This window comes from Anabrus simplex, chromosome 3 (genome assembly GCF_040414725.1).
Source record: "Anabrus simplex isolate iqAnaSimp1 chromosome 3, ASM4041472v1, whole genome shotgun sequence".
In the NCBI taxonomy this organism is placed as follows: Eukaryota; Metazoa; Arthropoda; class Insecta; order Orthoptera; family Tettigoniidae; genus Anabrus; species Anabrus simplex.
In genome coordinates, this window is record NC_090267.1 from 434,892,302 (window position 1) to 434,914,993 (window position 22,692).

General features: G+C 38.8%; 1 protein-coding gene across 1 annotated transcript in view; it reads right to left on the reverse strand.

Moving 5' to 3' along the window:
- The window catches only part of LOC136866475 (ATP-dependent DNA helicase Q5), a 273,167-nt gene that overhangs the window by 21,983 nt on the left and 228,492 nt on the right, over nt 1-22,692 (reverse strand). Inside the window, exon 12 of the mRNA XM_067143466.2 lies at nt 7,484-8,645. Coding sequence (XP_066999567.2) covers nt 7,484-8,645 — 1,162 coding nt within the window. The remainder of the gene's footprint in view (nt 1-7,483; nt 8,646-22,692) is intronic.

Genomic DNA, 22,692 nt, shown 5'->3' on the forward strand with positions numbered 1-22,692 from the left:
CAGTGAAATATAAGTGGCTGGTTTGATCTGACCATGTTTCAGGAATGGTTTAACAGAATTTTGTTGCCTTATGCAAAGACATTACAAGGGCCCAAGGTCATGACTGGTGAAAATTTGTCCAGTCATCAGACAACCTAGAAAAGGCATATGTTAGGGTGCCTATTCTCTTGGCTACCTTTTGAGCAGACTCGTTGAGATGGCTAGATATTTACTAATGCAGTCCGGACTTCCTCCCTCTTTCTGGGCACAGGAATTACATTAGGAACAGGTGCCCTACAAGCAAACTGGATGATTGAACTCCTTGTGAAACCTGGACCGGATTGGTTCCAAACATTTGTCAATTTGAAAAATTTGAAGAACTGATCGATGAACATAGGAAATTTCAACCCCCCCACAGTAAAACGGTCATATTTCTTCGATGTGTGGAGCAATCCAAAAGTTTCAGCATTTGAATATCAAAGGAATGAATAAAAATCTTGCATGATGTCAAGTTATTGATAGGAGATAGAAAAGAGCAAAAACACAATCACAATTTTTGCCCAAGTCAGGGCACGAATGTATTTCTTCAACAAGGACAGGAAGCCAAAGCAGGTTGATTTTTTCTTCAATGTAACTCCTTGACGCACAGAATAAATGGAAAGCATCAAAAATTATTCCGATAGTTCAGAAAAGGAATTTCTCAATTTTGAAACTACCAAAATCAGAAATACTTTACAACAATTTTGACAGGAGCCCAGGAGACTAAAAATGGTTCATTCGGGAACACAAGGCAGTAATACAAATATAAATGGTCCATTACTGGACATTATAAATAATGTGCTAAGTCGGGCTCATCAGTTGGTAAATAGCACACCCACCAAGACGCATGGGTAGTGCATACCATGGAGGCCACTGCGTAGGCTATTTGGAGCCAACGGCAGTGCCAATGCACTATGAGAGACTTTGTCTCATTACCAAAAATTGATGCCTGCTTGGCCAATAGAATAGAATAGAATAGAATAGAATAGAATAGAATAGAATAGAATCATTTTATTGTCGTTAGGCAACTGGCAGTTGCAATGGAGAGTCATAGGTGCATAGTTACAAAATATTAAGTATCTCATTAAGCACTGAAAATAAATACAACTATACACACAAGAGTTAAAAATATACATAACACTATTCGTCCAAGAGAGTGAAAAATAACTACTGTACTAATTTACCAACGTGTTAGGATAGCATTGGCCTTTATTACCCACCTTGAAACAGTGTTATTTTTTCTTCAAATTCAGATACTGAGTAGAAATTATTGGATGTCAACCAATTTTTAAGGGTTCTTTTGAAGTTACATAGGAGCATATCCTTTACTTGGGCAGGTAGTTTGTTGAATAATTTAATGCCATTATACCTATAGTTTTCTTGTGTTTTCCTCAGCCTAACATGTGGTAAATCTAAATCGTTCCTATATCTTTTGCCATATGAGTGTACGCTTCTGCGAGTTGTTAGGTCGATGTGATTTTCTTTAGTACTGAGTACCGGTATACTATAACAAATGTATAATGAGGGAAGAGTCATAATAAGACAGGTCTCTTTGGTAATGAGACAAAGTCTCTCATAGTGCATTCATTGGCAATGCTGGTGGCTCCAAATAGCCTACGCAGTGGCCTACGCAGTATGCACTAGCCATGCGTCTTGGTGGATGTGCTATTTACCAACTGATCAGCCCAACTTAGCACACTGGGGCGAAATGCTGGCAACCAGGAATGAGTTAGCTGGAAAATTTTTAATGTCCAATAACGGAACATTTATATTGGTATTATATATTTACTAATTCGGGACAAATATTTCAGGTTTCCTATGGAAATCAACATCTATATCATCTGATGGTCAGGCAGGCAACAATTTTTGGTAATGAGGCAAAGTCTCTCATAGTGCATTGGCAACAATTACAACAATTTTGACATGAGCCCAAGAGACTAAAAATGGTTCATTCAGGAACACAAGGCAGTAATACAAATATAAATGGTCCGTTATTGGACATTATAAATTTTCCAGCTAACTCATTGGTTGCAAGTGTTTTGCCCCAATGTGCTAAGTCGGGCTCATCAGTTGGTAAATAGCAAATAAGCCTATGCAGTGGCCTCCACGGTATGCATTAGCCATGCGTCTTGGTGGGTGTGCTATTTACCAACTGATCAGCCCAACTTAGCACACTGGGGCAAAACGCTGGCAACCAGGAATGAGTTAGCTGGAAAATTTATAATGCCCAATAAAGGACCATTTATATTGGCATTATAAATTTACTCATTCAGGAAAAATATTTCAGCTTCCCTATGGGAATCAACATCTATATCAACACAAGGCAGACCCTAAGATTTCTACCAGAAACTTAACAGAGAACAAATTGATTCGGTATGTATGGCTGAGGTTTCAATTCAGATGGCGTTTTCAGGTCCAGAGAAAAATGAACGGATAATGATGATGATGGCAGATTAATTTGTATCTATTCTTAAAATATAACCTCGGATCTTGTACACCGTCCAGAAAATAGGACAACAATTGAAAGTCGTGTGGTCCTTAGGAATATGTACAAGAGCATATGGCAAGATCATTCAAGAATTCGATGTAACAACTCCATACTTAAACAGAATCGTCAAAGATGAAATGTTTTTGGAGGTGCCAAATTACATCAAAGAAATCTTCAAATTCATTGTACAGGAAATACGTGCAATGTCTAAGATTATAGCCAAAGCCGAGAGGATGCTGATGTTGAACAGGGACTGCGTGTGCTGTACTAAAAAGGCTCTGTGTGACTTCAAATAGGTGGCCACTGTTGGAACCGATGCTTAATGATGTTATTTGCTTTATGTCTCACTAACTACTTTTACGGTTTTCGGAGACGCCGAGGTGCCGGAATTTTGTCTTGCAGGAGTTCCTTTATATGCCAGTAAATCTACCGACACGAGGCTGACGTATTTAAGCACCTTCAAATACCACCGGACTGAGCCAGGATCGAACTTGGCAAGTTGGGGTTAGAAGGCCAGCACCTCAACCGTCTAAGCCACTCAGCCAGCGGAACCGATGCTTAAACAAGCAACTACTAAAGCTTGGTGTCAAACAAACGTCCAATGATTCGAGCATCTATGTGAAGGGTGCAGATGCTGATTTTCTCCAGATCATCATTCTTTATGTCAAAGATGTTTTAGTTTTGTCACAGAACTTGAGAGAAATTGACAAGGTCTACAAATTTCTCTCAAAAGTCATTTGAGGTCAAAGACCTAGGAGACATTAAGTACTGTCTTGGGATCGAGTTTCCTCAAAACCAATCTGGTATCACCTTGAAACAGAATGGTTACATCATGGACATCTTAAATCACTTTCAAATGTCCGATTGCAAGCTTGTGGCCACACCGACTGAAGCTGGAATTAAACTGTCAAGATAGAGTACGTAGTCCAAGGATAATAGTGAGAGGCCCCTCCTATGCAGAGCTAACAGGTATACTTATGTACCTATTGACTGTAACGTGTCCAGATATATCGCATGTAGCGAGTGTGTTCAGCCATGACTCCTTAGACAAAGGTACCTGAAGGGTTCCCCCGATGTGAGAATCACTTTTGGAAGTGATGTAAGAACTTTATCTGGATATGTTGACGCTGATTGGGCTGCATGTATCAATGATCGCGGATCGTACACTGGCTTCACCTTAAAATGTACAGCAGATTCATACCTTGGGAATCCAGAAAACAAAGGACAGTAGTATTGTCTTCAATGGAGGCCAAATATATGGCCTTGAGTGAGACTTCAAAAGAGGCAATGCACTTGCAATGACTAGTAAGAGAGACAGGGATTAACAGTGTGTCAACCGACAACTGTATAACGACAATACTGTAGTTGAAGCTCTTTCTGCTCTTGGATCAAGCACACTGTTGTGCGATATAAGTTTGTACGAGAAGTTCTTTCATCAAAAGATATTAGTCTGGAATACCTGTCACCTGACAAGATGCATGTAGACATATTAACCTAATGGCTATCTCCAGATTAAGCACTGGAAGTGTTCAGAATGTCTGGGTGTCAGAAAATTGAAATGTTGAAGCTGGTTCAGCCTTTATGGGGGGAGGGGGTTGTGGAGAATATTTATATACACATTCACATAACTCACGCTGAACCACCATCAAGTAGCACCACCTACAACACTAGGTTTTCTCGTACTGACACGTCTTTGTTAAATCTCCACAGTTATTGTTTTACTGTAATATAAACCATGCCATTTATTACTTTCTGAAACACCATACCCTCCCAACATAACGACTCTATAGCAAATATTTTTCTCCCATCAGTGTAAGTCCATATCACTGGTATAATGCATGTTTGTACCATTTTTTGGTGTAAATTACTTATGTATTTTATTGAATATAAACCTATTAGTTTTCACAAAACAATATTGAAATGAAATGTCATATGGCTTTTAGTGCCGGGATATCCCAAGACGGGTTCGGCTCGCCAGGTGCAGGTCTTTCTATTTGACACCCGTAGGCAACCTGCGCTTCGTGATGAGGATGAAATGATGATGAAGACAACAAATACACCCAGCCCCCGTGCCATTAGAATTAACCAATTAAGGTTAAAATCCCCGACCCGGCCGGGAATCGAACCCGGGACCCTCTGAACAGAAGGCCAGTACGCTGACCGTTCAGCCAACGAGTCGGACACAAAACAATATTCAAATGTACACTGATATCATAATTTTTGTATTGAGTTGTATAGGAAACAAATAAACAAGACAATGTAATGCCCCAAATCATATTCTACTGTTTTATGTTTATAATGATGCATGATACCTTTGCTCGCGACCTGTAGTGTTTACAGTGCACTATGTCTTCTGGTACGGGCTAGAATAAATTTGTTACTTTCATTGACCTGTCTCAGTCTCATCTTTGGCTTTGACAATATGAAAGTGAGGTATGAGGGATGCTAGTAATACCATTCCTTATGCAGTCAGTCCCTGTTATGAATGGTGTAAAAATATCACTCAGAGGGTCAGTTAGTGCATGCATTTCAGTGGGCTTGGCAGACTGATATGTAATAGCAACTTCTGGCTCAATGAGGAAAGTAACGGGGAAACTACCTCACTCCTCATTTCTCTAGTATGCCTCTTCAGTGACGCCTAGGATATCTATGACAGCTGTTGGCGGAACTGTGGAGGATGAAACCAGCCTTTGGGCCGAATACCCAACATACACATACAATGATGTATAAGCAGGATAAATCTGGTTTTGTTTCTCCTGTGTTTCTTTTGAAATTCATAGCTAATCATGCAGGCAAAAGCCTATCTGTTTTGCATTAGGAGAGGCCATTAAACACAGCGCGCATTCTTGCAGCCTAAGAAACCCGCATTCTTGCAGCCTAAGAAACCTTATAGGTTTATACAAGATTACGGGGCGGTTAAGGGACACTGGGACTGAAATTTTGGCAAAATATACGAAAAATATTGATTTTCAGTTTTTTCCATATTAATACACTCCTAAACCCTGCGGATCAGATAGCAGTGTTTTTATCCAAATTCCACCATTTTTAAAGCTCTAGCATAGCTTTTAAATGCCTGGCGTGCAGTCCTTTAAACGCCCACTTTCGTTCAACTCACAATCAGCGCACATTAGTGGTGTATTCAAGCAGATTTCTTTATTTCATTTCATTGGAATAATTCAAAAAGGCCTCCTACATCTGTCAGACTACATTGTGCTGCTTTCTAGTGGAGGAATGTGTCAACCATGTAGCAAAAGAGAATGGGAACGGGCTTGCAACAGACTTGGAAGCTGAAAGGTGTACAAGTTGGTGGTCGTACAGGTGGTCTTACTAACGCCACGATAACAAAACTTACAAATTATTACAGGAATGCAATAGTACAGAAACTACTGTAATATTGCAGATATGAAGAAAACAGTGTGTGCCACTCTATGCCCCAGCACAGGAAGTGCCCTGAAGGTTATGAGTCTTGGTGCTTTTACAATCAAGTATCACAGCAGGTAAAACCCCACAGAGCCACGAGAAAATGGCTGTAAAGCTTTCAGAACCTTTAGTTGTAAAGGTTATGCCTGTTTATGAAAGGCTGGCATCAGATGAGCTACTATCCAGATGCATCCGGGGTGCTACTCAAAATCAGAATGAGTCTCTGCATTCTGTTATCTGGAGAAAGTGCCCAAAAGAGATTTTTATTTCATGGAGGAGACTTGAAATTGCTGTTTGTAATGCTGTATCAGAATTCAACATGGGGTGTAGTGCAAGAAGAGAGTTTAAATCAGGAATAACACAAACTTCAGTATCTCATGTCACAGCACAGGCACTTGAAAGGTGTGACAGTCGCGGGAAGTATGAAAGTCTGCGGTCATCAATGGAGAAGCGAAAGGCATGGCGACGGAAAGTGAAACTGATCGAAATGGAGGAGGCTGCAAAACAGAAGATGGAGGGTGTCACCTGTGCTGCATGTCAGTTCTAATGTCTTGGGTAACCTGAAACTTTGTAAATTGTCCATTCTTCTTCTTCTTCTTCTTTTATGACCACATAGGATCACTTTAGTCAGTCCGTCGTTCAGGTCTCTTTGAAGGGATTGTTCGGGCTTTGCGGTCCTCCCAGTACTTCTTCAGACGCTCCGATCTTCGTGCCCTTTCCTCAGTTGAAAATGTGCGTGTTGTTGGTTTGTTTTGTGTAAGGGTAAAGCGGAGGTTTGTATTCTTGAGTTTTGTATTATTTTAGAAAATTGCTTTTTTCTCTGATTCACTTTTTCAGGCATTCAAAATGTTACACGCACCACAAATCGGAAGGTGAAACTGACCAAAATGAAGGAGGCTGCAAAACAGAAGATGGAGAGTGTCATCTGTGTTGCATGCCAGTTCTAATGTCTTGGTTAACCTGAAACGTTGTAAATTGTCCATTATTTTAGAAAATTGCTTTTTTTCTCTGATTCACTTTTTCAGGCATTCAAAATGTTACACGCACCGCAAATCTTATGATATTGCTTTCAAAATGTGCATGTATTATCTTCAACGCAATGACTATAAACCTGCGGATCGATTTTAGGATTGCACTTTTGGTCTGGCTGTAAAAAATTTTCAAACCAAAAAAAATTTGAAGATTAATACTCATTAATATAATTCAAAAACGAATTTGTAGGTTTCTTCCAATTGTGTTTGTCCAATAGATTATTACCTAAAAGTTACACTATCTTGATTGGTTTAATGCGGCAGACCTTTATAAATCTTGAATAATTTGCACACGAAAATGTACAAAATAATTAATATCTCAAGAACTAATCAACTTGCAATGCTCAAATTTCCCACAGTGGTTTATATTATGACTATTCATAAGCAAATAAAATTTCAAAGCTGTACCTCAGTTTATATAGAATTTGTAAATTTCAGTCCCAGTGTCCCTTAACATATTAAACTATTCCTATGTTTACTATGAGTGGGCACCACATAAAACTGTTGAAGAAAATTATCTACCTACCTGCAGTTTTATGCTTATCCAGTATCTGATGTGCTATGTGACGAGCCATGAATTTGAAAAGGTCTCTTGACACAATCTTCTCCCGCTTATAGAAAGGCATCAAATGTTTCACCACTAAATCTGCTATTTCCTTTTTATTCTGCACCAGAGTTAGACAATCCTTAAGTTTACTTTTCATGACACCGTTCACTCTATCACAATTGCTATTAGGAGAATCTTTAATACTATGCTTGTTATCTTTGCTGGGCGTGTGTTCGTCAGTTTTGTCATCATGCATTATACTAGGGTCAACTTTAGGTACTTTGACCCCTTCTGAGCTGCCTTTGTTTTGAAAATTTAAATTTTTGGGTTCACTGTCCTCTTCTTTATCACTAGTATCCCCAAATAAATCTAAATCTAACTTCCGCTTGTTGGAAACACTATTTGCAGTTTGATATTTGGGGTTGGTGATAACGCTTTTATGCTGCTTATTCCAAGATGAATTACTGTCTGAGCTCTCCTCCTCGGGGGACTCAGCTGTGGGGCTAGGAGGCATATCAAAGGGCTCATTTGTAGGATCATAACAATTCTCCATACCTATATCATCCATGGGAGTCTTTTCATCCTCCCAAACACTCTCAGTCTTAAAAGAATTAAAACCTGAATCTGCACTGTTTTGCTGAGAAGATACATCACATTTCTGAGTTTCTGGAAGAGGAGAACACTCCATTGCTGTGCTGTTGTCAGGGGGGCTTCCAGTCTCGTTGATGGGGGAACTGGAACCATCATCTTTCTCATCGGCAGACCTACTGGCGGGTGAGGAACATTCTTCTATACCATTTTCATCATCTTCCTCCAACACACTTTCAGTCTTAATGGGAGAGAAGTAAGATGTCATAGTCGTATTCTTCAATGGATCTCTCTTTAATCTATACCGCTGCCATTTAGGTTGGGAAGGTTCCTTCAGTGCAGTCAGCTTCTTATCTTCTTCTGTCTTACGCTCAGCCAACAGTTGAGAAGCAGATATAATAGGCACGTGATGTTCATTCCCTGGACTTTTTTCCTGCTTGAGGGAGGCTTGAATTTCTTTCACAGCATCACTTAATGATACTGATTTTGGTGTGAAATCACGAAGTGTTTTGTACAAAGTTAATGTTCTGCTATCAGCTTTTATGTCAGCCATCTGAAAAATAAACACGAAAATCTTAGCCACATTGTTGTCAAAAATAATCTTCTCAGTGAGTTTTAACATGAAACAGAAAAGAATGATAATATTAGGAACATGTAAAACAAGGAAAGAGTTGAAAAACAAAATAAATGTAGAAACATAATTTGTTATGATAGGTAACATTGCTGTGTCTGCGACTTCCGTAAGTTATATGTGCCTTTTGGATGGTGCTAAATGAGCAACAGTGCTGATGGTAAATGATATCCCAGTTCTGTCAAAACTGTACAGGGATACCAGAGGATTAATAGAATGAATCTGAAATTTCCCATAAAAAAAAGAAAAAAAATTCTACACTCTCACCATCATCATCCTCATCGTTGACCATCTCCAGCTGCCTGAGTGTGGTGTACGAGCCCCCTCCATCTTTGCCTGCTCATGAACCACTCTTCCCTCTATTATTATTATTATTATTATTGGTTCGATGATTACGGCTTCTGAACGACTCCTAGATTTAGAATGAGGTCGTTTCCCACTTTCGCTAAGCGCTGTACTTTCAGGATCATTACTGGCCTGTTTCGTTGGAATATCTTCGTGCTTCCTATCCTCGCTCTTCTTCTTTCTCTTCTTCTTGGACAGAAACGTTTCCGATTTTCCTTGATCTTCCTCCAAGTCATTTGTCACTGGTGATGTGTTGGACAATTCCTTATTCTCCATGGTAGTTGGTCTCTGCTTTAGTTCTTCTGCAGATTTCTTCCACGACATCCTGCATATTGCTCCAGCCTCTAAAGCTTCTTCCAGCTTCATGAGGCCATTCTTTATTTCCATTTTTAGGTTTTTGAGAGGAATAGCCATTATGTTCTTCAACAGTGATCTTGCAGTCTTAACATGCCATGCACCTCTTCTTTGTATTGATTCTCCATTATCTGCCGACTGATATCATCAATCAGATTTAGGTCAATACTCCTACCATTTCGGCCATTGTGGATACTTTCCCTTGATACACCAGGGAGCTCCACTGTATCACACAGAATGTCTGCTTCTGCCATCATGCCAATGAGGGAGTCTAGTTGGCCGTGTCATGAGTCAAGGAGATGATGATGTGAGTGGGTGCTGGGAGCGCTTACACTAGAAAACGATCGTCTATCTACCGCAGTGTTCCTTCTACGTGATTTTGATCTTTGGCAAGATGGCTGCTCACAACAGAATTATTTTACCGCAAACTTTTCAATATTTCACTCAATATTCTGTCGTTCCAGTTGTAAACAAACACATCTACCATGCAATGGGGCTTAAAATAAGCATACAAGCTCGTTTCGGTAAGTACCTTCACAATATCAAACCCGCTTTCTTGAGCTACTTTTAGCTGTGAAGTTCATGCGTCCTTTCATGTCTTTATTTGCTACATTGGACCACTTGAGTCTTCCATGTACACTTTTTCTTTGAAAGTTGTACTGTTTGATTCTTTTTATCTGCCCAGTACTTCTTCATTCATTCTGATCGCAGAGTTCTTAATTCGTCTGAAATCTCTACAGGCCTTCTGTGCATCATTTCAGTTGAAAATTTGTGATTCTTAAGAAGGGTGGTAATTTCTTGTTCTCCGCATCTGTAATTTTGAGTCCACAACTGTTTTGAGATCCTCTTGAAATTCTTTGATCCAATGTCCTCCTGTCTTCTTTCCCAGATTTCTCATCACTAGTTGTTGTAAAATCCTGTTTTCTGGTAATCGTAAGATTTGAAAGGAATAAGAGATTCTTTTCTTCTTCATCGTGCTGGTAACTGGGTCAAGCCCTCGATAGACAGTTTCACTGGGGAGGATTCTCCAGATTCCATCAACATGGTACATTTTATTTATGCAAGTTCTAATAATTCTTCTTTCAGATTTGAGGAGCTGATCAGTTCTTCTTTCATTTTTAATTTCGAACAAGGTTTTGCAAGCATAAGTGGCTTCAGGAAAAGTTACAGTTTTGTAGTGTTGGATCCTAGTATCTATTCACAAGCATTTTTTGTTATAAGTTGACCAGGTTAGAAACTGTGCTTTTTTTCATTTTGTTGGTTCTATTTGTTCATGTTGCTTTCATGCTTAAGTTGTGCATAATGATTTCTCTAAGGTATTTAAATTGTAGGACTATGTTCATTTTTTTATTATTTATAATGACTTTGTTTATATCAAGGGGTTTCATTGGCATGACCTCAGTTTTCTCAAAGGATATTTGTAATCCTATTTTTAATGCAATTTTCTGGAGATTGGTGATCTGAGCATGGACTTCTCCATGTCAAGGGCTAAAAGAGCTAAATCATCTGAAAACCCTAGGCAGTTTGTCTTTATTGAGGGTTTTGCTCTAATTTTGATTTTAGGTGTGTTTTCTGACACTGGTGTAAAATATATTGGAAGTGGAAAGTGTTTATAGAAGATTTTGTTTGTAAACCTTGTTAAGTAGTACTTACTGTATAATCTGAAGTGTGGTGATAGAATGTTTTATTTGTATCCCATGTACTGACCTAACCTGTACAGTGTAAATATTTTGGTAACATAGGGTATTTGTAACAACTATATTTCATTTCTATATTACTGGAACTGTCCAGAATGTTGTGAGATGAATTTTTGAACAGGGTGTGTTGGCCTTTCTTAGTTATGTATTCTAGAAAGTATGTTCTGACTGTTCTAGAAATAGAAGATTCGCGATCGTGTGTATTCGAGAAAGTTATTTAAACATCGCGACTGAAGTAGGAGTTGTGATTGGCGAAGCTGGGTGGCGATAGGCGGGCTCCTGCGTTCTGATTGGCTACTCCAAGGCGAGGGTTCCCCTTTTAAAGAGAGCGAGGCAGCATTTCATGGTCTGTCTGTCGGTCTTCTATCTCTTGACTGTCCGAAGTTTTGACGTCGTCAGCGACACCTCGCTACCGAGACGGGCCATTTTGGGGTAAGCACTCTTGATTTCTGTTCCACCTTAAATTTCATTTTATGTTCGCTTGCTTTTCATATAGAAGTTTGCCCTAACCTCACCCAGACTCGCTACTCAAATATTTCTGATGCCTTAGCTTTTCAGCTGGGCTTGCCTGTTTGCTTTCGAGGCATTCCCCTTTCCTTGTTTCGCTAAACATCTAAATTGTTGTTTTATGTATTTACCATGGGGTTTTCCCTCTAGTAGTTCCGTGTCACTTGCGCACGCTAGTTTTCCACTGCCCCGCATCAGAAGTGTTTTTGGTGTGTGACCAAGATGAACTGGCTTCTGCACTAAGTTTAGATATTTCTGATTTTACCCTTTTTCAATCATGTTGTTCAGAGATTTTGATAGGTATGTTTAACTTCACCCTAAATTGTAAAAACATATTACAATTTGGGCTGTAACTAGATGTATGGTATTTGCTTGACTCTTTGAACTTGTAAGAAGCTATTGTCAAGGAACGTCCAATTTGTGTGTCTCAAGAAACATGTAATTTGTACTTTACAACCTGTGTATCGATACTTTCCGTGTGGCTGAATTTGTTCGGAATTCTTTGTAAAGTCCGTTTGTAAATAATATTTTTGAAAATCAAGGATCATGGTTGATTTTTTCCGGAAAGTGCAACCTAAGCCATCTCCATGCCCTTGGTAGGTTCCCAGCCCCTTTCCACGTTCCTGGTTTATTATCTTCAAGTTGGCCCTACTGATATTTACCAGTGTTGTATTGGCGGAGTTCAGCGTAGTTCATCAGACATTTTATCGTGTGTGTAGTGGTTTTTGGTACTGTGTAATTGCACTTTTCTTCCTCCCTTTACTATGTTTGGTGTAGCCACTGAAGTAACGGTTACATTTTCTTTTTGCCAAATTTCCATGATGTAATCTAGAGCCACACTAAAGAGCAGTGGGAATAATCTGTCACCTTGTCTGAAGCCTGTATTTACTGTAAAAGCATTTGAAATTTCTCCCCTGAACTTTACTTTTGAAATTGTGTTGGTTAAAGTTAGTTCAATAATTTTTGTTAATTTAGATGAAAGCCATGTGATCTGAGAATTTTTAAGAGAGTGGATCTGTGTATACTATCACATGCCTTTTTGAAATCTATGAATGTAATAAACACCTATTTATTTCTGTATTTGTAATATTCCATTATTAGTTTCAGGCCGAGAATTTGGTCTGGGCAACTTCCGTATGGCCAAAAACCTCCTTGGTATTCTCCAAGTTGTGGTTCCAGAATGTTCTTTTAAAAATCCTATTGTAAATTATGCGAGTGAAAATTTTGTAAGTGCAGTCCAAAAGGGTTATTCTTCTGTAATTGTCTGGATTAGTTTTATCTCCTTTTCTGAATAATGGATGGATTACGCCTGAGGTCCAATGTTCTGGGATTTTCTCTGTGATCCACATTTTGACTAGATGTCAATGTAAATTTATGATTGCTGGTTTCCCTGCTTTTGTCCAGATTTCTGCAAAGACTAGATCTTCACCACATGCATTATAATTTTTTAGTTCCTTAATTGCAAATTCTACCTCACTGATAGTTGGAGGATCTATTAGATCTGGGATGGTTAAAACGGGTGTGTCAGTATTTATTTCCAATGTTTCCAGTGGGTCATCGCAATTTAAAAGTTTGTTGAATGTGTCTGCGAGGATCTCTGCATTTTCTTGATTACTATGGGCTAAACCTTCCTGATTTATCTCGCAGCATTAATATTGGGGGCTCATATTTTTTAAGGTATTTGCCAAGGTTTTATAATAATCTCGTGATTGTTTTTTGTTAAAACTCTCTTCTATCCTTTGCAACGTATTTTTAAGATGTTTGCGTTTGGTTTGTCTGATGATTTTACGGGTTGACTTTCTTTGCTTTATCAATTTTAAATTTGATTTGATTTCTGAGCCTGATGACTTATCCAAGGTTGGTGTCTTCTCTCGATTGTATGGTCACATTCTTCATCCCACCATTTATGTTTCTTCCTAGGATTTGTTGAAGCTGACTCTTCTGCTATTGATTTTAGTTTGGTGGTCAGTTCTTCTAATGTATTAATGTTGACAGATCCTTCTCCTGTTTTTCTATAGTACTCCCTATTATTTATTAAGGTGGTGGGGTTGAATTTTTTCCTATTTTTATTTGGAGGTCTTTTCTTAATTCTTGGAGATAATTTTTTTTTGATCTTAACGACATAGTGATTCTGACCCTGAGTCTTCACCCCTTAGGACTTTGACATTGTAGATTTCCCGATCGTAAAATTTATTCATGCAAACATGGTCCAGTTACCATGGAAATCAGGATGTTTCCAAGTTTTTAATTTGTGAGGTTTCCTTTTAAAGTATGTTGATTTTGAGATAAGATTGTGGTTTCTGCATAATTCAACCAATCTTTGACCGTTTTTATTTGTCCTCTTACGTGCTGGCCATTTTCCAATGATATCTCAGTACTTTCTTTCTTGTCACAGTTTGCGTTGAAATCGCCAAGGAGAATTTGAACATGTGATGGAGGTATGTTGATTAAAGTTTGATCCTTTTGAGTGTTATTTTTCTGATTAGTGGGAGCATTGAACACTGATAATTGTGTATATTTTATTTGCAGATTTCAGAGTTAGTGTTGCAAATCTGGGGGATTGAGATTTAAATTCCATGACTGAATCTATGATTTTCAGATTTATTAGAAATCCATTACCAACCTGCGGACAGTTTTTCATTACTCGTTTTCCAGGGATTCCTTTACACAGTCGGTACCCTTATGATTCTATTGGGTCTTGATCACTATTCCTTATTTCTTGAAGGGCCATGATTAAAATTTTATGTTTGTCCATGATATCAGTGACAATCTTTAATTTTCCAGTTTGGCACAAAGAGTTAACATTGTGTGTCGAGAAGAAAGAGATTTGTTTAGGTTTAATTCTTTGAAATTTGGGCCGATGACCTGCGATGTTAGGCCCCTTAAAACACCAAGCATCATCATCATCAATTCTTCGAAGTTTTTGTGTAGATGCTTGCTGTTGAGTTTTCAGATGCTCTGATCCATCATAATCTTCTGAATGACAGCCCACTGCATCCGGATGCTGTCTTTTCAGTAATATATGATTGCAGTTGATGGAATTTTTCTTCAAAAGACTTTTCATGTTCGACTGTCCAAGGTGTCACCTTGAGCTGAGGATAAATCCTCAAATAACAATTCTAAATGTTATTTAGAAAGGCAGAGGTGAGAGATGAAGGATGATTTTATGAAACTGTGAAGAAGGTTTTCAGCCTTATTTCATCCTAGTTGTTCAGGACTGAGAGTAGGCATTTCCTCCATACCCTACAAACATTATGGTTTTCCCACCAATACTCGGGTAGCTGATTGCAGTGGTTTCCCACTGGGCGATGGGATCACCACATCCCTAAGCCACTGTTCTCTATATACTAATACAAAGAGAGAAAGTTTGATTGTTTGTATGAGGTGGGTAATCTTGGGAACCACTTAACAGACTTTGGTAATCATTTCACTATTAGAAAGCTTATTTATTCCAAACTAGCATTTATCCATGGCTTTGCATGCATGGAATTAGTTCCAATTAGATATCAATTTCAACCAGTAGCAGCTTACGCTTGGTTTCCCATGAGACGACAGTGATTTAGAGCACCATGCAAACAGTATGTAAAACTTCTCAGTTGAATTTAGCATATAAAAGGGACATGTAATTCCCAAGACCAGACTCAAAGTAATTCAAGAAGATCCGGACTTTTCAGTGGTGTGTTACCTTTCCCAGTTCTTTGCCTTCGCCATCATGTAAGTAGAAGGGATGTTAACTCCTCCCGTTTTGCTTTACCTCCTTATTCACATACAAGCGAGCACAGAAGCACGTGATTTCTTAAACACTACCGAAACCGACCGACCGACCCTGGACGTTGGCGACCGAGTCACTGCCCAGCTAAGCCAAAGGGCCAATGATTAGTCATCCCGAGCCAGAGTTAACCTGCGGTAGGGTGGACAGTTCCTTTCCGCTCCTATTAAATAGCCAGCTCATCCAAGTAGTACCATGCCCTATGCAGCTTAATTTTGGAGTTCTCATAGGATCTGGTATTTGAATGTGGCCATGCAATTAGCAAAGCAAAACTACTGATAGGAAATACATATTGTAGCACACATTATGGATCACTATTAAATTCTATTACTTGCTCTGTAGTTCTTGTTTTTTTTTCCCCCTAGTGGCTTTACGTCGCACCGACTCAGGTCTTGTGGCTACAATGGGATAGGAAAGGGCTAGGACTGGGAAGGAAGTGGCCATGGCCTTAATTAGGGAACAGCCCCAGCATTTGTCTGGTGTGAAAATGTAGTTCATTTTCAGAAGATATTGGAGCTCTTTAGAAAATTGGACCATGCTTATTAATAATAGTCTTTTCGACTCTGCACTGGACATGTGTGTGAAATTTTCTGACAAACATTTAGAAAGAAGAAAACTGACGCAAATAATTTTCTAGAAAACTTAATTCTAAGTCCTGTACATGTGCTGCTTCTTTTTTTTTTTTTTTTCATTGAGAAGATTAACAATTTATCCGTCATTTTGGATTTCAATTCTATTTAAAATTCAAGGGAGGTTCCAACGATCAAAACAATATTCTTCTACAATTCAGTTATATTTTAAACTAGCTGATGTACCCGTGCTTCGCAACGGGATTCTCAGAAAGACTGACTTTGTGGTTTTCCTAACTGAAGTCAACATAGGTCATTACAGAAACATCAGTAGGAAATTAGCGATTAAAAGCAATGTTATTGTATAAAATAATCGATCAAATGAAAAACCACACATTTTCTCACGTTTAACGAAGAGTACTACGGTGCCGATCTAACAGTCCAAAGTTCCAGAGCTGGAATGACCACACCACAGACAGCCGTGAACACTTCTCTGCCATTATTCTGTTAAATATGCACACTGCACATGCCAATCAGTGCCTTAGAGTAGGGATTGAATAGCTGCAATTCTATGATGAACCAGTGTGTTACGTACCAGTAGTACAAAAAAATGTATGTGCCAGAGGAACGACATGCTAAAAAAGAAAGTTATCTCTAAAAAAGAAAGTTATCTAACTCCCCAGCTACTTCCTGCCAATATTCAGGCAGGCTGTTACACTCGGTACAACCGGGCGAGTTGGCCGTGTGGTTAGGGGCGCGCAGCTGTGAGCTTGCACCCGGCGGATAGTGGATTCGAACCCCACTGTCGCACCGACACAGATAGGTCTTATGGCGACGATGGGATAGGAAAGGCCTAGGAGTTGGAAGGAAGCGGCCGTGGCCTTAATTAAGGTACAGCCCCAGCATTTGCCTGGTGTGAAAATGGGAAACCACAGAAAACCATTTTCAGGGCTGCCGATAGTGGGATTCGAACCTACTATCTCCCGGATGCAAGCTCACAGCCGCGCGCCTCTACACGCACGGCCAACTCGCCCGGTGAGTAACATTTTAGGCCTTCCCCTAAACTACCATTTCACTCATCATGAATACAATTATTTATGGCCTGGATTATACCGAATTATTCCCCGACTTTGCATACCGATTTTCAATAAGATTGACCGCTAGTAACATAAATATTTGAGAATTAAATTTTAAGTCTTCCCCTAAACTACCATATCACTCAGCGTGAATTAAATTATTTATGGCCTAGATTGTAGCGATATATTCCCCGACTTTCTATACCGATTTTCATTAAATTCTCTTCAGCCATTTTCTCGTGATGCGTGTACATACATACATACATACATACATACATACATACATACATACATACATACATACATACATACATACATACATACATACATACATACATACATACAGAAATTATGGAAAATTAAAAAGAGCATTTCCTTGTTACTGTGGACACAACTGATACAGAAATACCATCCTTTTTAAATTCTGAGCAATGTACAGACAAAACTGTTATCTATATATATAAAATAACTTGTCCTGACTGACTGACTGACTGACTGACTCATCATATTGTCCTCAATACGGTTCTATTATGAGATTAATTACATGTGATTCATCATCGCCGAGCCAAAACTACTGGACATAAAGAAATGAAATTTTGGGGATATACTCATATTAAGATGTAGGTGCTCACCAAGCGAGGATTTTTGGATATTCCGTCGCTAAGGGGGTGAAAAGGGGGGTGAAATTTTAAAATGAGTGTAACTATTTCTCAAAACTTTAAAAGTTTACAGATGTAAAAAATGGTATTTAGAACTTTAAAAATAAGGAAACATGTATTTTTTTGTTTTCAAAAAATCCCAATAGGAGGGGTGAAAAAGGGTGAAAAGGAGTTGAATGCCTTTAATCAGGATACCGGTACTTATATCTCAGAATACGAAGTTGGTAGTGTCATACACTTGCTAGATAAGCTCTCAAATTTGTTTTGAATATATCACATAATACCCAGGAATTAATTTCCATTATACAGTTTTACGCGGCTCCCTCATTTCGCATGCTATTTAACGTTCTAGCTCCTCCTGTTTCCCTTCTGCAACTTTATAATTTAGCCCATCAGCACACTATAAATTCTTTAGGAGATCGTTCGTTCTATTCATCTGTTCCTCCTCTGACTATTCCTTCTACTTCTTCATATTCTGCTTTACCCACACCTTCCCTTCCCCCTGTCCGCCCTCCTATCACTTGTTATCGGTGCAAACTGCCCGGCCACCTTGCGCGTCAGTGTACTACTCCATTTTCGGGAAACGCATTCCACCCGCGTCGCTAGGCAGTAGACGCTTAGATGGGGAAAATCTGCCTCCTTTATTAACGGCATCTTCCCAATCCACTTCAAATTTGGCTTCATTTTTACCTCCCACTTGTCATGTCTTAGTTACTGCCAATAACTCTCCTTCTGTCGCCCTTCTCGATTGATACAATGTTTACAATAGGACATCAAAAAATGTAACCTCATGCCAAACAATTCTAGAGATTGAGAATAGAAATAAACCAATCTCCAATCCAGGGAGTGATCATTTTGGTAGATTAGAGAAAAAATAGGAATTCCAACAAATTAAATTAGCAGACCACATCTTTTGAGCAAGCACCATTTTTACGCACATCAGTTTTGTCACTTTTATGGACGAACAGTATAATATTTAAACCTAACCTCACCTGTCTTGAGAGTGTAAAGATTCCAATTTCATACAATATGTGAAAAGTTACACCAGTAGTAACAAAATGTTTGAATGTGTATACAACGAATAATTTGAAAACATTAAGCAATTCAACAGATTGTAAATGTATTGACATTGTATTTTAAATATTAGAATAAGGTTTTAAAGGTTGAAACTTAATTATTATTTTCAATAAGATGACGTAATATACAAACATTTTAATATTTACGAGGTTTTTCAAAGCTTAATATGGATAAGTTTGTCAAGTGCGAACCATAAGTGTAAGTTCTAAAACAATGTTATCATTTAACCTTGTAAGAATATTTATAGCTGAAGATGTTCAAAATATGAACGAAACATGTCCTATGTTTTAATATTTAAGCAATAAAATAAGGATGAGATCCTAATTTTATAATTGCTTTTAATGTATTGAATGGGTGGATACAAAAGTTTTATTGTTTTTTCTTTGACAGAAAAACTCGGAACAAGGACTCTGTGAAAGAATTAAGTAAAAGGAAGTATTGTGAATGGGAACAGTTAAAAGATGCAATTATTACTACTGCAACAAACACAGTCTGTCTGCAAAAAATGAGGAAACATGCACAGTGGTCAACAGAGGGAGACAAGACAACTGAAGAACGTCAGAAGGCATGGGTGTAGTGGCGTTTTAAGAAAATGCCTGTAAACTGGGAGAAGTTCAACGAAATAAGTTAAAAGAACCACCAAGACCATCAGGAATCTAAGGAGACAATACAAAAATAAGAATATATACATGGAGTAGAACTTTTTAAAGAGCAACACGGGGGACTCGATGTTCAAAACCAACTAGAATGGATAAAACCTTAAAAGCTCCAGCTTCAGAAACTGATAAGAAAAAGCCCACGAGCACCTCAGAAGGTCAAATCCTGGCAGACTGTTGAAGAACTCCTGAATGGTGAACCACCATCCCGGAAGTGTGACTATACTATACTTAAGATTCGGAACCTCCCACTGCACAAAATGTCAGGGACATCATCAAGACCTCGAAAAAGAACAAAGCACCAGGAGAGGATGGGATTGTTGCAGAACTTTGGAAGTAAGCTGAAGAAGCAACAATGACTGAGCTGACATGAATACTGAACAAAACTTGGAAAGAAGAAAGGCTCCAAGATTGGATGGACATAGGCATTACCCCCACTTCATAAGAGAAGAGAAAAGTCAAACATCAACAATTACTGGGGAATATCACTACTACCAGAGCCTCCATTGCTCAGGTGGCAGTGCATTGACCTCTCACCGCTGGATTCCATGGTTCAAATCCCAGTCATTCCATGAGAGATTTGTGTTGGACTAAGTGGAGGCAGGACAGGTTTTCTTCCGGGTCATCTTTCATTCCAGCAACACTTTCCAATATCATTTCAACTCATCATCATCATCATCATCATCATCATCATCATCATCATCATCATCATCATCATCATCATCATTTCCCTTTATCCAGCTGTAGCCGGGTAGGGGCAAATATGGTTCCTCTCCACTTTCTTCGGTCTTTCCACCACTCCTCCTCCAACACTGTGTCCCAGTCCAGGTTTCTTTCTATAATGCTGCATTGGATGGTATCCTTCCATCTCAATCGTGGTCGTCCACGGCCTCTCCTTCCTTGGATTTGCATTTCCATCACCTTTTTTGGCATTCTTTCGTCGCTCATTCGCTTTATGTGCCCAAACCATCTTAGTCGGCTCTTCTCTATTCTATCATTCATTTTTTCCACTCCAATTTCTTCCCGGATTTTCTCATTCCTTATTTTGTCTCTTCTACTCTTCTGTATCATACTCCTCAAGAATTTCATTTCGGCTGCCTGTATTCGACTCTCATCCTTCTTTGTCATTGTCCAAGTTTCTGCTCCGTAAGTTGTTATGGGTACGTAATACATCTTGTACATAGTATCCTTTGCTTCCATTGGCACATCTTTGTCCCATAACATATTTCTTACACTATGATAGAAACAACTTCCAGCTTGAATCCTTTTACTAATCTCAGCATCCAGTCGAGCATTCTCCATTAATTCACTCCCCAGTTATTTAAACGTTTCCACTACTTCCAAGGGCTTGTCTGCAAGTCTAATCTGACCTTTCCCTTCTTTCTCCCCTCTAGTCATAACAAGAGTTTTACTCTTTTCTACACTTATTTTCAATCCACATTCTTCAATCTTCCCATTCACCACATTCAACTGTTCTTGAACCTTCCTGTCGTCTTCTCCCCAAATCACAATATCATCTGCAAATAACATCATGTTCATTTCTCTTCCTCCATATGCTGCTTTTGCCGTTCTCATGATGTCATCCATTACTATTGTAAACAGGATTGGTGATAGAACACTTCCCTGTCTCAGCCTGCTAGTGATTTTGAACCAACTTGTCCTGCCAACTTGTGTTTGCACGCAACTACAACATTCCTTATACAATGCCATGATCATTTTTATTAATCCCTGTCCAATTCCTTTTTGCACCAGACTGTCCCAAACTTTCGTCCTAGGGACACTGTCATATGCCTTTTCAATATCAATGAATGTCATCACCATATCATTCCCGTACTCCCAATGCTTTTCCATTAGTTGTCTCATAATGAAAATGGGCTCTGTTGTTGACCTTCCACTTCTGAAACGAAACTGATTTTCCTGTATCTGCTTCTCAACCCTCAACCTTATTCTACTTTCCAGTATCCTTTCCATTATCTTAGCAACATGGGATATTAGAGTAATTCCCCTGTAGTTCTTCAAAACTTTCTTATCACCTTTCTTGAAAATTGGGATGATTATTCCTTTTTGCCAATCCTCAGGGACCTCCTTATTCTCCCAGACATTCCTGAGAACCCGATATGTCCACTGCAGGCCTACAGCTGAAATTTCATCTATTCCCGCAGTTTTTCCATTATTCATCTTTCTTACTGCCATTTCAATTTCATTCATTGTAATTTCTTTATCCATTTCTTCGTCAACTAATTGCCTTTGCTGGTCGTCCATTGAATGACTGTCATCCGTTCTTATGTTCAGCAGCTTCTGAAAATATTCTCTCCATCTATTTCTTATTTCTTCTGGCTTTGTTAAAATTATGCCACCTTCATCCTTCACAAATCTGGTGTTTACTTGATCTCTCTTTTTGTTTCTTAAGATACCATACAGTAATTTCTTGCTGCCCTGCGTATCATCTCTCAATGTCTGTGTGAATAAGGCCCAGCTTTTCCTCTTTTCTTCCTCCACTACTTTCTTGGCCAAATTCTTTGCCTCCACATATTTTCTTCTACTTTCTTCAGTCTTACATGTTTTCCATGCTTTCCATGCTTTCCATGCCATTTTCTTTTCCTTCACTTTAATCTTTATCCTATCATTCCACCAGTGTGTTTCTTTGTCTTTCACATTTCCTGATGTTCTACCACACACCTTTTCTGCACATCCAACCAGTGCTTCCTTAAATCTTTTCCATTCCTCTTCAACATTCCCCACCTCTGTCCTGGGTACCAAGGGTATTATTTCCCTTTGAAATTCTTCTTGTATGCTTTTCTCCTTCAACTTCCATACTTTAATTCTTTTCTCTCTTCTTAATTGGGGTTTTTCAATCTTTCCAACTTTCAATTTTCCTATCACAACTCTATGATCTCCACCAAAGGCTTCTTCAGGCATGGCTGTTACATCTACAAGGCTCTTCCGGTGTTCTTTCTCTATGATTATATAATCAATCATGGTCTTTGTCCGTCTGTCTCCCCAGCCATACCTTGTAATCTTCTGACTGTTCTTCTTCCTAAACCAGGTGTTTCCAACAATCATTTGATTCCTCATGCAAAAATCCACCAACAACTCGCCTTCTGGATTTACATTTCCATATCCAAAGGGCCCTACAACATCTTCCTTTCCTTGTCTTTCCATTCCAACTTGTGCATTTAGATCTCCCATCAATAGTACTTCCTTATCTTCTATCTATCTCTCCACTTCCTCTAAGAAGTCCTCTAGATGTTCATCTATGC